The sequence below is a fragment of the Theropithecus gelada genome, chromosome X (assembly GCF_003255815.1).
Source record: "Theropithecus gelada isolate Dixy chromosome X, Tgel_1.0, whole genome shotgun sequence".
NCBI lineage: Eukaryota > Metazoa > Chordata > Mammalia > Primates > Cercopithecidae > Theropithecus > Theropithecus gelada.
Window position 1 is genome coordinate 68590968 of NC_037689.1, and position 15391 is coordinate 68606358.

At 35.1% G+C, this 15391-nt stretch overlaps 1 protein-coding gene across 2 annotated transcripts in view; it reads left to right on the forward strand.

Moving 5' to 3' along the window:
* Nucleotides 1-5438: 5438 nt before the first annotated feature.
* POF1B (POF1B, actin binding protein) overlaps nt 5439-15391 on the forward strand; it is a 113226-nt gene continuing 103273 nt past the window's right edge. For both annotated transcript variants that reach the window (XM_025372545.1, XM_025372544.1), the window contains exons 1-2: nt 5439-5543; nt 5688-6010. In XM_025372545.1, coding sequence (XP_025228330.1) covers nt 5729-6010 — 282 coding nt within the window. In that variant the 5' untranslated portion in view covers nt 5439-5543; nt 5688-5728. The remainder of the gene's footprint in view (nt 5544-5687; nt 6011-15391) is intronic.

The window sequence follows — 15391 nt, forward strand, 5'->3', positions numbered from 1 at the left end:
TGCCCTGTCCAGAACTTCCCAAACTCTGTTGAATATGAGTGGTGAGACAGGGCATCCTTATCGTGTCTATTTTCAAGAAAAATGCTTTCTGCTTTTGCCCACTCTGCATAATTCTGGCTGTGGGCTTGTCATAGACAGCTCTTATTATTTTCAAGTATGTTCCTTCAATACCTAATTTATTAAGAGTTTTCGACATGAAAAAGTGTTGAATTTTATCAAAAGTCTTTTCTGCATCTCTTGAGACAATCATGTGGCTTTTATCTTCAGTTCTGTTTATCTGATGAATCACATTTATTGATTTGCTTATGTTGAACCAAACTTGTATTCCAGGGATAAAGACTGTTTGTTTATGATGAATAAAGTTTTTGATGTGCTGCTCTTTTTGGTTTGCCAGTATTGTGTTGAAGATTTTTACATCAATGTTCACCTAGGATATTGGCCTGAAGTTTTCTTTCCTTGTTGTGTCTCTGCCAGGTTTTGGTATGAGGATATTGTTGGCCTCATAGAATGAGTTAGAAATATTTTTTGATATAGTTTCAGCTGGAATATTACCAACCCTTCTTTGTACATCTGGTAGAAATCAGCTGTGAATCCATCTGGTCATGGGCGTTTTTTGGTTGTAGTCTATTTATTACTAACTCAATTTCATAGTTCTTTATTGGTCTGTTCAGGGATTCAATTTCTTCCTGCTTTAGTCTTGGGAAGGTAAATGTATCTAGGAAATACATTTCTTTGAGATTTTCCATTTTATGAGCATAGTGGTTGTTGTTTATAATATTATCTGATGGTTATTTTTATTCTGTGGCATCTGTGATAATATCTCTCTTGTCATTTCTGACTATGTTTATTTGAATCTTCTCTCTTTTCTTCTTTATTAGTCTAGCTAGTGATCTATTTTATTAATTAAAAAAAAAAAAAAAAACCCCAGCTCCTGGATTCGTTGATCTTTTTAATGCTTTTTTGTGTCTCAATCTCCTTCAGTTCAACCTCTGGTTTTGGTTATTTCTTGTCTTCTGCTAGCATTGGGATTTGTTTGGCCTTGGTTCTCTAGTACTTTTAGTTGTGATGCTAGGTTGTTAACTTGAGATCTTTCTAAATTTTGATGTGTGCATTTAGGGCTATAAATTTTCTGCTTAACACTGTCTTAAATGTGTCCTAGAAATTCTGCCATGTTGTATGCTTCCTCTCATTAGTTTCAAATAATTCCTTGATTTCTGCCTTAATTTCATTATTTACCCAAAAGTAACTCCGAAGAAGATTATTCAATTTCCATGTAATTGTAAGGTTTTGAATGAATTTCTTAGTCTTAATTTCTAATTTGATTGTGCCATTGTTCAAGAGATTGTTTGTTATGATTTCAATTAATTTGTATTTACTGAGGAGTGCTTTACTTTGAATTATGTGATCAGTTTTAGAGTATGTCCTATGTGGCAATGAGAAGAATGTATATGAGATTGTTTTTGGATGGAGAGTTCTGTAGTGAACAATAAAGAAACAGAAAGTCAAATGCCGTGTGTTTTCCACTTATAAATGGGACTAAATAATGTATACACATGGACATAGAGTGGAATAACAGACATTGGAGACTTGGAAGGGTGAGAGAGTGGGAGGGAGGTAAGGGATGAGAAATTACTTAATGGATACAATGTACATTATTTGGGTGATGTTTACACTAAAAGCCCAGATTTCGTCACTATGCAGTATATCCATGTAACAAAACTGCACCTGTACCTCTTGAATTTATACAAATTTTAAAAAGAAAATGTATTGTTTTTCCTTAAATATTTGGTGGAATTCAGCATTTTTCTTCTTGGAAAGTTTATAAGTATGAATTCAATCTCTTCTATTTATATAAGGTTATTAAGTTTATCTATTTCTTCTTGGGCGAGTTGTGATAGTTCGTCTATTTCTCACTATGAATTGGTTCATTTCCTAGTGAAAATGGAATTGGTCCTTTTCATCTAAGTTGTAGGATGTATGTACATAAAATTGTTTATAAGATACTCCATTATCATTTTAATATCTGTGGAGTCCTTTCATTCATGATTTGGTTATATGTATTTTCTCTCTTTTTTGGTCTATCTTGCCAGAGGATTATCAATTTTACTAATTTTTTTCAAAGAACCATCTTTTGGGTTGATTTATTTTCTCTATCACTTTTCTCAATCTCAATTATTTCAGTTCTTATTTTTATTACTTCCTTTCTTCTTGCTTGCTTAGAGTACTTTTGTACATATATTCTAAATTAATGAATTACATTTAAGTTACTCTTTACAATTTTTGTCCATTACAAAACAGACACCTAGAAGAGATATCACAGGACTTTACCTTCAACTAAAGTCTTCCATCACAGCCAAGCATTTTAAATTATAAATGACTGCCTTTGCCTTTCACTCAAACTTCATTCTACCTTTTCCTTTTCGGTAAATTGATTGAGCCTTTTCTGTGACTATGCCATTGGTCATTTCCCTGCCCCTGTTTGTTTTCCCTTTTCACAAGTAAGGCCTTCTTATATGATATGCTCTGCTACAGATATATTTCTATCTGCCAAATCATGGCAAGCCCTTTCTTCCTTTACCTCAAGGCAGACCTAGAGCATAATGTTAAGAATTTCCATTTGTTGTTCAGCTACTAGGTACTACACACCATGCTAAACACTTCACATGCATTTTATCTAGTGGACACACCAAATTCTTTGTTAGGGGCTATTGTCCATTTCATTGAAAAGCAACAGAAGGTCAGGAAAGTAACATAGTTTGTTACGCCATAGAGCTAGTACATGGTAGACCAGAATGTAAATCCAGGTCTATCTGACTGCAAAACTGCATTAATTAACACTACAGTGTACAGCTTTCTGGTATACTCTAATAGTATCCTCTTTTATTTTTATTGCCAGAATACCTTATATAGCTATAATTAATGTACTACACTATAGTTCACACCCATTTTTACTTCTCCATATATGTAGAACATGTTGACTCTTATCCAGAGTCCTAGCTCACTTCTACTTGCATGCACACTTCTAGTAAACTATTCTTGAGCTGCTTACAATTTCTTACCTAATAGGTAGTCTATCTTTCTGCCACTACTATCGTCCTCTTTTGTCGAAATCTGCCTCCATTATATTGATATAGTTCAGGGATATCCAAACCTTAGTGTACATCAGAATCACCAGGAAAGCTTTTTAAAACAGATCATTGGTCCCCACCCTCAGAATTTCTTACACAGTAGGTCTGGGGTGGGGCCTGAGAATTTGCAATTCTAAAAATTTTCCCGATGAGATTCATGGATCTCACTTAAGTATCACTAGTATAGTAACGTGGCTGATCAAATGGTCTTTGGTATGTTTTTATTATAGAAGTAGAATTACAAACTAGATATGAATTCTTACTATATGAGTCTAGTCAAAAGCATGCAGAAGAAAAAAATCAGAAAAACACAAAATATGACACACAAAATCTATTTTATCACCAACAAAACTTGAAAAACACTGCATACCATTGATCCATTTAGAAGATCATGGTGCACATCGGCTTAGGAAAGGATAGAAGTATTATAGCAATAAAGCTATTCTCAAATTGTATTTAACCAAGTATTTCCAAATATTTCTTAAACTCATTTGATCACAAACATTTTTTTCCAGGTATAGGATCCTGTAGAACTAGTGTTATTCAGGACACGCTTTGAGAAATGCTGCTTTAAAGTAATCTTTTTTTTACAGAAGAGGTCAGTTATCCCTGGGGATTTTCCAGGATCATAGAGGCTTGGTTCCACTGCATTCAAATCATACTGAGGATTTATTTACTCTGTCTAGAATCCAGATACAATTTTATCTACTATGGTTGTTGGAACACAGAGATCAATTAGTTCAGAACAAAACTGCGCCACTGGTAAAATTGACTTTAAGGGCAGATATTCAGAGACCATGAAGCAGGGATACCAAAAGTCTTTCGGGGATCACCTATCTCTACTCTTGGTGCATGTATCATCAGACAATTTACAGTCTGATATAGAATTTTGACTTGCATTGATGTCAGACTTAATTACTCACTTTGTAAACTCTGCCATTCATTTTTTCCAAATCAAGAGAGATATTTTTTCATATATTATATTCCAAAACATACCCCAGGTGTGTGAGGGTTATTTCCCTACCCAACTAATAAATGATCTAGCTGTAAAATAGAACAATTTGAGAATTTATCTAGCTGTATAATATACCAGATAAGAACTTAGACTCTAATATGAATCTCCATATGTTAAAATGCCAGGCCCACGATTTACAGGTTATTGAACTTTGGAAAGTTTTCAAACTCTCCATGTCTGTGCCTCAGTTTCTCACCTATAAACCCTCATAAAGTAACTTCAATGGTGAAATAATTATAACCCACATAAAACCCCTTGAACAGTACCTGACACATAGTAAATAGTAAATCATAACACTTTGTTCTCTTGGCAGAAAAAGAAAAAAAAAAAAAATGCTGCTAGCCCCCTGCATGACATTCTCTTTCTCTCTAGAATGGTGGTGGTATGCTAGGTCCTATTGCACATATACACATTAGGAAGATACTTTTCACTAAAGTCACTTTCAATGAGTATTCTGGATTTAAGTGGTGCTGAAGTATATTGCATAGTAAAATCTGAGGGTAAATAGGCATTATGATCAAAATTTCAAGTAGTAATAAATGTAAGTTGTAAACACATTTAAATCTCATTGTGTCAGTTAAGTCACCTCTCAGGACTTGCAGCTCCCTTACTAACTAGATATTAAAAAGTCAGTCAAACTCAGTGTTTCCTAGGGCACATATAAGGGCAGGAGAAATTCCTTTGCATAAAAGAAAAACAACAGATGTGAATGCCAAAATGCAAAGCATTTGTGGAATCTTTAGGTTTTTCTTGGCCATCCACCTTCCTATACAGCAATTCAATCATTTAGACAGATTTCCTTCAATGTATGATAGAAAAGAATACAAGGCTTTGAGTAAGATAAAGAAGTCCATATATTAGACAAAGTTACTGGAAAGAGATCCCTTAGTAATCTTCCTTAACTGCAATTATCAGATGGGTTTTGCAAAAAATGCAAATTTATCCGTGAAAATTGGGGTATTCCTAGACTAATACTCATTATTTTGGTATGGGAATTTGGAGTGATAATATTTATGCTGGTAACTACCTTTGCTAAACTTAAGAACCATAAAAAAGACACTTTCATATAACATTTGTGACTTTTTTTCTCTAGCAAGTTTTTTGCATCTTCATGTCTTTGTGAAGTTTTAAGCCCATGTGCTTGGAAGCTCTGGCTTCATCCCTGACATTCTGCATTTCTGCTTTTCTGACTCCTTTACCTACTGGGCAGCCTTGTAGCTATCTCCGTGGCAAGGCAGGGCCTCTCCTGGCATGTAAACCTGCTAGGTGAATCCGCCCCTCAAGGGCGTGTCAGTACCATTTCCTGGAGCAATGTCACAGGGTGGCTCCATTTTCCATTTGAGCTCAAATATTTTGCTGCTTCATCTGCAGCTGCCAGACCTGCTCTTGCTGGGGCTCAGGTAGCTTTCTTCTCTTCCCGGCACCCCTATTGGCAGAGGTTTTTGATAAGTGGTTTCTACACGTGTGTCGTGTGTCTGTATGTCTGCCTGCCTGCCTGCTTGCCTGCCTTTTTTTCCCATTCTATTTCTCTGTTTGTTCCTTAGGTAGAGCATCTGGGAGGTCCCTTGCTGACCACTGGAAGAAGATGAGCTCGAGCTATTGGAGTGAGACGAGCAGCAGCAGCTGTGGAACCCAGCAGCTTCCAGAGGTGCTGCAGTGCCAGCCCCAGCATTACCACCGCTACCATCAGTCAGGCCAAGTCCATCAGCCTCCAGAAAAAAATGTAGTGTATGAGCGAGTGAGGACCTACAGTGGGCCCATGAACAAGGTGGTGCAGGCCTTGGACCCCTTCAACTCCCGGGAAGTGCTCTCCCCTCTCAAAACCACCTCCTCCTACCAAAATTTGGTTTGGAGCGACCATTCTCAGGTACGACAAAGACAGTTACGCCAGGCTAGTGGAGAAGAGCAATCTTCAACCTGATTTCTCTTCCTTTCTGCTTCTTTGCCTCTATTCTACAGGATATCTTTTGGTGGATTGCAGTTATATATGCCTTGGACAGTCACCCAAATTCATCTCTTGGCTGTTATTTCACTTACTAGTGTCTGTGGTTGTTTGTTTCCGGGTTTCAATTATTTTCATAATCTAACCATAATACAGGAAGGCTCATCTTCTGTTTGATCTGACTGAAAGATCTGATCCAAGGAATACCTTTGCCCCTACTGCAAAGCAGTTCTCAACTTGAGTACAGTAGATTTTTTATTAGAACAAGTTCCTACTGATTCACTTCATATCAGAAGCAAACAGGATTTTTGGTATCAAATATGGTGACACAGGTACTGTGGTATGTCTGAGTGATAAGCAATTATTTGTGCTCAGCAAAGAGTATAGCTGCTACAGGATAAGTAAGAGGTGCAGATGTCTGAATTGTCATATGTGTTTCATCTTCCAAGAATGACACACTTTTTGTTGTACAGCCTAGATGAATAATTTACGGAATACTTGTAGAAAGATTACTGAAAGAGTGGATATAGGATTGAGGAAGGCAAGATGTAAGCAAATGTTACATGAAAGCTACAAAAGATGGAACTCTAAGACATCCCATAAAATGAAATACGTTGTTTCTTAAGAGTTATTCTTAGCACCAATACCTGTGTTAATAACCTTCCCAATAAATGCAAGGTAATACTGCAAGACTACGTAAAATTAGCAGCCTTATGTGTATTTTCATCCTCTGACACCTTTTACATTAAATTTGCATGTTTTAAGTTTTCTGGAAAATTCTGTCCAAACTGAAATTATGTTTTTAAGATACAAAAATCTCAAAAAGCAGTCATTGGGATATGATGCTATGTTACATTATTATTACCAATCAGGAATAATACATATTATCTTTCCAAAACCCAAAAATTTAAGTAGAATATAAAGTAACATTTCTCAACTGGTTGAGAAAAACTCCACTTATACTGAGGTCAAGGAGAAGAAAAATATAAAGGTCAAAAATACTACTTTGCATGAGTGATAAAAATAATGCAAATGTACATTCCAATATTCATATTGAGATGCTAATGCAGAACAAAATGAATGCCACCTTTGTTTTACTGTCACTCAAAAACAATAATGTGAAGGTTAAAAACAATTAGTATTATCATAGGAATGCTAAAATCATCCTATCTGCCATAGTTATTTAAACATATTTAGACCCTTTTTTTGTCAACTTGCTAGTAAAAGAAAGGTAAATAGACATTTAAAAACTGAAATTTGACAAATTATAAATATTGACTACAGAACAATTTTTAGGAGTATGTTTTATTATTTACTCCTTGGTTCAACTTCCTCTTTCAATAACTCAGGATCAAGTTGGCTGAGCTTTTTACAAGATTTTCCTTATTTTACCTGGCATTTGCCAAAGTGATCCTTAAAAATGGACTATCTCCATCCTAAAATGTAGCTCACCTAGAGGAGTTTATAAAGAACCTAAGGGTAGAAAGTGCAGCTGCAGAAACTGGGATAAAAGATCAGAATGGAGAGCTCTGTGAAGTCTGGAGTTATTTGTGATTGAAAAGAAAGAAAAGTAAGTGCTGTTAGAAAATGAGAAAGGTGAAAGTTAAGCTATGCGGTAAAGGGAAAAAAAGAAGTATTAATTCCTTAGTGAAACAAGAAGAAAGAATATTTGACTATATATTTTCAAACTGAATTGGATATCAAAGGGCATTCACAAATCCACTAAAAGAGAATTTGGCAAGACAGCTTTTAGATAGCTGCCACAAAGAATATGACTAGGAAACTGTTCTGTTTTATTTTCCTTTCTCCCTGTTTGTTGATGGAATGGCACTATGGCATCGTGTAAAGTAGGACTTAGATTTGATCTGAAATTACCTTTATGCTAACGAAATGAGTATAATGTGATGGTATGCATAATGTACCATGACAGGCATAAGCAAGCAGTACTTATTACTCAAAAACCTTTAATTCACTTTATGTTTAAACAGGGTCTATCCTTAATAAACCATGTTTCAGATGAGTTGATGTGTAGCAATTAGTCTAATACCAGAGTTGGTGACCATGGCAGCTAGAAAAATGGATACTACAATCAATGGTTGATCATCACGAATTCAGTTAAACTTTTACTTTGTTTCTGTTTTGTTTTGTTTTTTGCCTTTTGGTTCTTGGATGACATTCAGGGAATTCATGAGATTTTAAAAGAAATATTACCAGTAGTAAAATATGTTGCCTTTGAGAAACCAAAATTGATGCTACTCTGCTTTGCTTCCTGAATCATAATTTTAGGTCTTGTAGTAGGCATTTTCGATTTAATCAAATGTTTTTTTGTAGCACTTTAGTAGTTTCCATTTCTAGCTTTTGAGTACACGCTTTTCTTCTCTTATCCTCTTATGCACTAAAATGGTGTTTATGGATATAAACATATTTTAAATTTCTCCAGACATATAATATTACTTTGTTTCTTTAATTAAACATATTTTATGTTTTTTGGTTATTATTTTGTTTGATTGATAGGGTGTTTCTCAGAGAAAATTAAATGTAGAAACCAGTTGCTGGCGAAATTTTCTAAATTAATGGTAGAATTAAAATTACTGGGTTTATCTACATGAACAGATACAGTCAAACATAGGTATAATCAAAATGTCAGATGTATTTTAGACTGAATGTGGTCTTGCAAATAAATAGAGTTCTAGAAGCTTAAAGTAAAACAACAATTCTTAGTTCAATCTTTTAAAAAGCTTAGCTGTTAACCTACCATCATTAACTCAAAATGAAATGCCTTAAATGAGCAACATTGATATGAATTACTCATTGGGCTTACATTCTTTCCTTCCACTAATTAAGGTTTTCATGAAGTTCAAGATATTTTTCACGTATACAGAGCAGCTCTGTTGTGAGAGAGAAAAAATTGATTAAAATATTTTTAAATACCAGTCATTCACTGAATACATGTTTATTAAGTGCCTATTTTTTTAGCGAACACTGTGATTTTCTGGATAAATATCACTGACCTGTCCAGGGAGAGCTCATTTTTAGAACAGACATACAGAGCCTGGTCTGTAGGTATCCCATGTGTCTATCTATATTTCGTTTTAAAGGATTATTTTGTGTTGTGACCATCACTATTTTATCAAGTAAAACATGCTTTTGTGAGAGAAGGATTATTTTAGTGTATATGTTATAAGGGTTGCCATTCTTTTGAATTTGAAACTTGCAAACAAACTCTAGAGAGCAGCCTGGGGGAAAATGTGTGTTTATGAATGACCTTTGTTCTCAACAATTATTCAGTTGGGGCTTACCTTTGTTTATATGGTTTTTTTGTGTGCTTTTTCTTTTGTTGCAAAGATTGTGGATAACTCTTCTACTCTTCCAGGATTTCTATACACTATCAGAAAAGTTTCCTGTTCTGTGGGGAGCGGTGCGCTGCTTTGATAAATTGTTGTTCAAGGGCGTAGTCACTAAAGGGAATGATTGTTCAGGGAAGTAAGTTGCCTGAAAAAAGAATGAGGTCATAGGATAAAGGGGCTGAATTTTCAGCTTTGGTCACCTCTTTTGTGCTTACAATTAAATGAAGCTATAGAAATTGGAGAGTGCAACTAATTGCTGAGTGAAAATGCCCATGGCAATTGTATCTTGTTTAAGGGAGGTCTGATAAATTGCTGGGCCTGTTTTCAGTCAAAGGCACTTATAAGCTGTCACGGTGTGTGTGTGGCAAGATATGGGGGTGGCAAGTGGAAGAGAGGGAAACTGTCCTTTCAAGTTTCTTTTCTTGACAATTCATGACAAAACAATTGGGGAATTTGCCATGCTCTTAAGCTCTATTTAAAAGTTAAAACTTTTACAAGTAAATATATTTCAGCCAACATTTTCTTCACACCAGGAGTTATCCCAGTAGAGATCCTTTTTTGATTTTGAATAAAGTATACATACTCATAATTTTTAAAGACAGAAAGCATGCACTGCAAAAAGACTGTATATTTTATTTTCTCTCTGTCTTCTAGTTTTCTTCAGAAAAGGAAGAGAAAGAACCCAGTATGGACCTCTTAAATGAGGGATTTGGGTTGGAGAGAAGGAGAAGCAGGAAGTAGTTCTATTATACATTCGGTTGCTTTCTTTGTATGACAACAGAAGCACAGATTTTATCCTAAATAAAAGAAGTGTTTATTTCATCTAAAGATAGATTATTATAAATAACATGTTTCTTGCTGTATAAGTTCAGTATAACATCTCAATAATAACCTCAGACAGGTGTTTAACTATGTTACATGGCTTTGAAAGATTCTAACAAAAACATCTCCCATACTATTCAGGGAATGTATTCAAATGGATGTTTGCCTTGGCAAATTCTGTCAGCATGAATGTCAGGTGGTTTTTAAAGATACTGCTTCCTTTGAAACTGTTCAGCCTAGAGTGTTTGTAACTCACTATTATTACCTTCAGTGATTCTCATAGTCATTGGGAATAACAGGAGCATACACAAGCCTTCCATGGTTTTCCTTTGTGGAATATTATACTGTATATTAGTCTTTACGTAAAGTTTTAAAATTCAAATTAGACAACGTAAAAGATTACACTTTCATATTAACAAATTTCCAAATATTTAGAAACAAAGCCTGCACTACTTATGTAATATTCTCTATGATTTAATTATCATTGCCCTCAGTCTCTCTTGTATGTCTTACACCAGGATTTTGAGCTCTTTGACCAGAGCTATCAACAGGAAAATGAAACCAACAGGTCTTGACTGAAGAGATTCAGACGTTGCAGTCTAAAGACTAATTGCAGAGAAAATTGTATGAAGAAAATGCCCAAACAGGTCTATGTGGAATGTCTCAGGAAGAGCTGTAAATAAATATGCAATGATGAGGTGGACTTTGGCAGAATAGAACTACGAAGCAGTCTAGTTGGAGTCCCTAGGAATGTACGCTTAGGTTTCAAACTTCTTGGGTTTGTTTAATCCTTGCTTTAAGAACTTGCTAGCTGTATGCCTCAGTTGCTTTATTCGTAAAATGGGGCATTAATAATACCTAACTCATAGGATTGTTGCTAGAGTCAAATACGATATTACATGGAGGAAAACACATGGCAAAGTGCCTGACACATAGGAAGTGTTAAATAATGTATTTCCTTGAATAAATCACTTGGCCTCTCAGGACCTCAGTTACCACATTTGTAAAATAGGGATAATAATACCTTCCTTCAAAACTGTTGTGAGTATTGAATGAGTTAACATGTGAAGATGTCCAACACAATGTCTGGCGTGGAGTTAGCACTCAATTTTCTTTCCTTTACTTGCATTATTGATATCTAAAACTGCAGTCAAAAACCCCCCTTGCTACACAGACAAGATAATAAGCTAAAAGAATAGACCTTAAAGTAAAAGTTCCTTTGACACTGGAAAGATTAAGTAAACACATATACTTGGAAGGCTTATTAAGGCTCTACTAGCTAAGAAAGGCTGATGAGGAAAAGCATGAAAGCAATTTTCTAAAACCTGTGGTATGTGATCAAAAGACTGAAATAGTAGGAATGTATTTATGATGTTTATAGGAAGAAGTACCCTTTAGAAGAGGAATTTGGAAGTTCTCATGCTCTTATAGCCTTTGAACCTGAACCCCAATGTTTGAGATGAAATTTTTAAAATGTGTTTTTTTTCCTTTTTTAAATGTGAAGTGACACCAAACATTAAAGCTTGCCTGCAGTCTACGTCTTCCTTAATTTTTTCTTTAGAGATGCACTTCCAGTATGGTAGTCACTGGCCACATATGGCTATTTGCACTTATATTTAAATTAAAATCAAATAAAATTAAATATTCAGTTCCCCAATCATGCTAGCTTCATTTTAAGTGCTCAGTAACCATATGTGGCTAGTGGTTGTATTGAGCAGCACAGAATAGAGCATTTCCACCTTTGCAGAGAGTACTATTGGACAGGTCTATACTTGTAACCACTATGCTAGAGTGTATATTTCTGGCCTACACAACTGACTCTTATTTATATTACAGTCTCCAAATTGTATTTCATAATCATTTCCTTGTGCACACTCTCATAAACACCCTAAACTCCTTTGGTACATAAGCCAGGCCATAAATAAGTAATATAAATGAACATTTCAATGTTTTTAAAATATTTTATTTACCAAGAAGGCAGATTATTTTTTGTTCTTCAGAATTTTTAAAATATTTTTCTCATAAATGTTACTGATTATTTTGTATTCTTTTTAAAAATATTTTTCTCATAAATGTTACTGATTATTTTGTATCAAAACATAATGTTCCAGCACTGGGCAGCAAGTTGATTAATTTTTAGTTATTTAGAGTCATAATGTTTCAAGAGAGATTTGATAGAAATATGACAAAGAAATAAAATTGCTTTGTACCTTATTATGCATGATCTCAGTGTATGATCTCAGCAATAAAATGGCATTTGATTTGTAATTAAAAATCTTTTCTAAAACAGTCATAATTAGGTTCTGATGTTAGGTTCAAACTCCTTATCTTGATGATGTTAAAGGGCCTCCTTAGGAGAGTCCAATCCTACTTTTACAATCTATCTCCCATTCCCCACCTCCTTCCACCTTGTGTTCCAGACACTACAGCACTCTAGATTTCTTGAACAAACTGAGCATTTTGCCTCCCTCCCAAACCCTCCTTTTATTCATGCCATCACCCACTCTGGCAACATCCACCCTTCCCTCATATCTTTGTTGGAATCCCACCTATCTCTCAAAATTCATGTGGAAAGTCGTCTTCAAAGTTTTCTCAACCCTGAATCTTCTCACCCTCTCCTCAATGTAGTGCTCCAATCCCACCTCCATTCTGGATATGGTCTCCTGTTAAAGCTAGTATCACTTTGCATTATTTAAATATAAAGTGACACATGTACTTATAATACTAAGTTGTATGTCAGTGGTGCTTCCTCCACACTACCATGGACTGTACACGTCTTGAGGGTTGAGGTTTTTTTTTAAATTAAAACAAATGTTTGGGTAATATAATGCAACTGGAAATTACATGTAAGTTTTTTTTTTTCTCTCTCTCTCTCTCTCTCCCCCCCTCTTTCTCTCCTCCCTTTCTGTGATTATGGCTTCCAAAAATGCTTAAATGTGACAACCAGCAGTGACTTTAGGAAAGATATGTGACTTAACTAAGATTGTTTGTTGGTTTCACACTTCTGTGCCCTCTCTTTGAACTGAAAATGGAAAGTAAGACACAAATAGCCTCTGTGAAAAAAGAGAACACATAAAATAAACATAAGGACATTATTTAATAAGTTGATTAGTTTACTATTCTAGTTCTTGGGCCCCATTAGGCATCTTGATCTGACTTATTTTTATTTGACTTATACTTTTTTCCCTTATGGACAAATATTAATCATTAATTACTGTGGCAAATGTTGTTAAAGGAGTAGCTATTCTGATCTGTCATTATATCATTTCCCTGGGAATCTTGTTGTGACTTCCTTTAATCAAATTACCTTGAAACTGCTAATTAGTCTGCTTATAGAGATACCCCCTTCACCTCCCATGCTGCTGAATTACTGTCTGTGTGAAGTACTTTTATTTATTGTATCTTACTTAGTTACCTTGTAATTCGTTTAGCGTATCATATATGTGCTCAGAGATTCCTTCATAAAAACTACTGCAGGTTGAGTATTTCTTATCTAAAATGCTTTGAACCAGAAGAGTTTCAAATTTAGGATATTTTTTCAGATTTTGGAACATTTGCATATACATTATGAGCTATCTTAGGGATGGGACCCAGGTCTAAGCACAAAATTTAGTTGTTTCATACGCACCTTATACACACAGATCAAAGGTAATTTTATAAAAATTTTTAGTAATTTTTTGCACAAAAATTTTACTGCATTTTGACTAGAAACCTGTCAAATGAAGTCAAGTGTGGGATTTTCCACTTGTCATGTCAAAAACTTGAATATTGGAGCATTTCATATTTTGGATATTTGGATTAGGGATGTAGCCTGTACTACTGTTAAATACTCACCCATACACCAAAACAAACACATTTAGAATTTACCAAGGAAAGGGCTGGACATGGTAGTTTACTCCTGTAATCCCAACACTTTGGGAGGTCGAGGCGGGCCAATCACTTGGGGTCAGGAGTTTAAGACCAGCCTGGTTGACATGGTGAACCCGCCCCCATTCCTACTAAAAATACAAAAATTAGCCTGGCATGGTGTCTCATGCCTGTAATCCCAGTTACTTGGGAGGCTAAGTCAGGAGAATCACTCAAATCTGGGAGACAGAGTTTGCAGTGAGCCGAGATCACACCACTGCACTCCAGCCTGGGTGACAGAGTGAGTCTCTGTCTCACAAAAAAACAAAAAGAAAAGAAAAGAAAGAATGAAAAAGAAAGAAAGAAAGATAGAAAGATTTTGGGTTCCTGCATGAATTTATTTTAAAATCTTCACAAATTTAATTACACCTAAGAATATGTTCTCTAGAAAAGTTGCTTAAATTCCCTATACACATCCCATATCACTCCTCTGCTGCAAAAACTTTCAATGACACTAAGCATCTATAAATTGCTTAGTCTGACTTTCAAGACCCTCCATGATAGGGCTCCTGTGGAATTTCCTGGAACTCTCCTTCTGGTGTCCTATGTTTTAGCTAAGTGTAAATCATTGTTCTCTAAATAAAGTCCCCAATTTTCCACAGCTATGTCTTTCACTCCATTGGTTTTACATCTGAAATGCCCCTGCTCCTCGCCCTCACCAATCTAGACACGCTGAAATTATACAAATTTTTCAAGCCTTTCCTCAAATGTAACCTTCTGATCCTCTGATTGTCCCAGGTTGAAGTTAGCTCTTAGCCCTCAAAACTCACCTAGTGAACTTCTTATAGGTCTTATGATAGTCTACTTAATTCCTATTTGTACTCATAGTGTTTATCCCCTACATAATTATAACCATGGGAGGGTAGAGATTATATTCTACTCATCATTTGTATCTCTTTCAATGTCATTACACAGTCAGTAGTGAAGAAACTGCAAGTTAATAACTTAGTCACATATATAATCAATCCAGTAAAAATAATATTTCATATTAATACATGGGTTTTTTATTTTTCACAACTCTTCCATGTATATGAGTATCTAGTAAACAACTTGCTAGAACCTCAAAAATTAGGTAAACAAGCATTATTATATTTATTGTACAAATTGAACAATGTATGAATAAAGACAATATTCATCGTGTATTATTTGTCTGTTAAACAAATAAGGAAATTGAGACTCGAATAGCTCAAAATAACTTGTCTATTTAGTACAACTGTTTAGTGGATTCCCT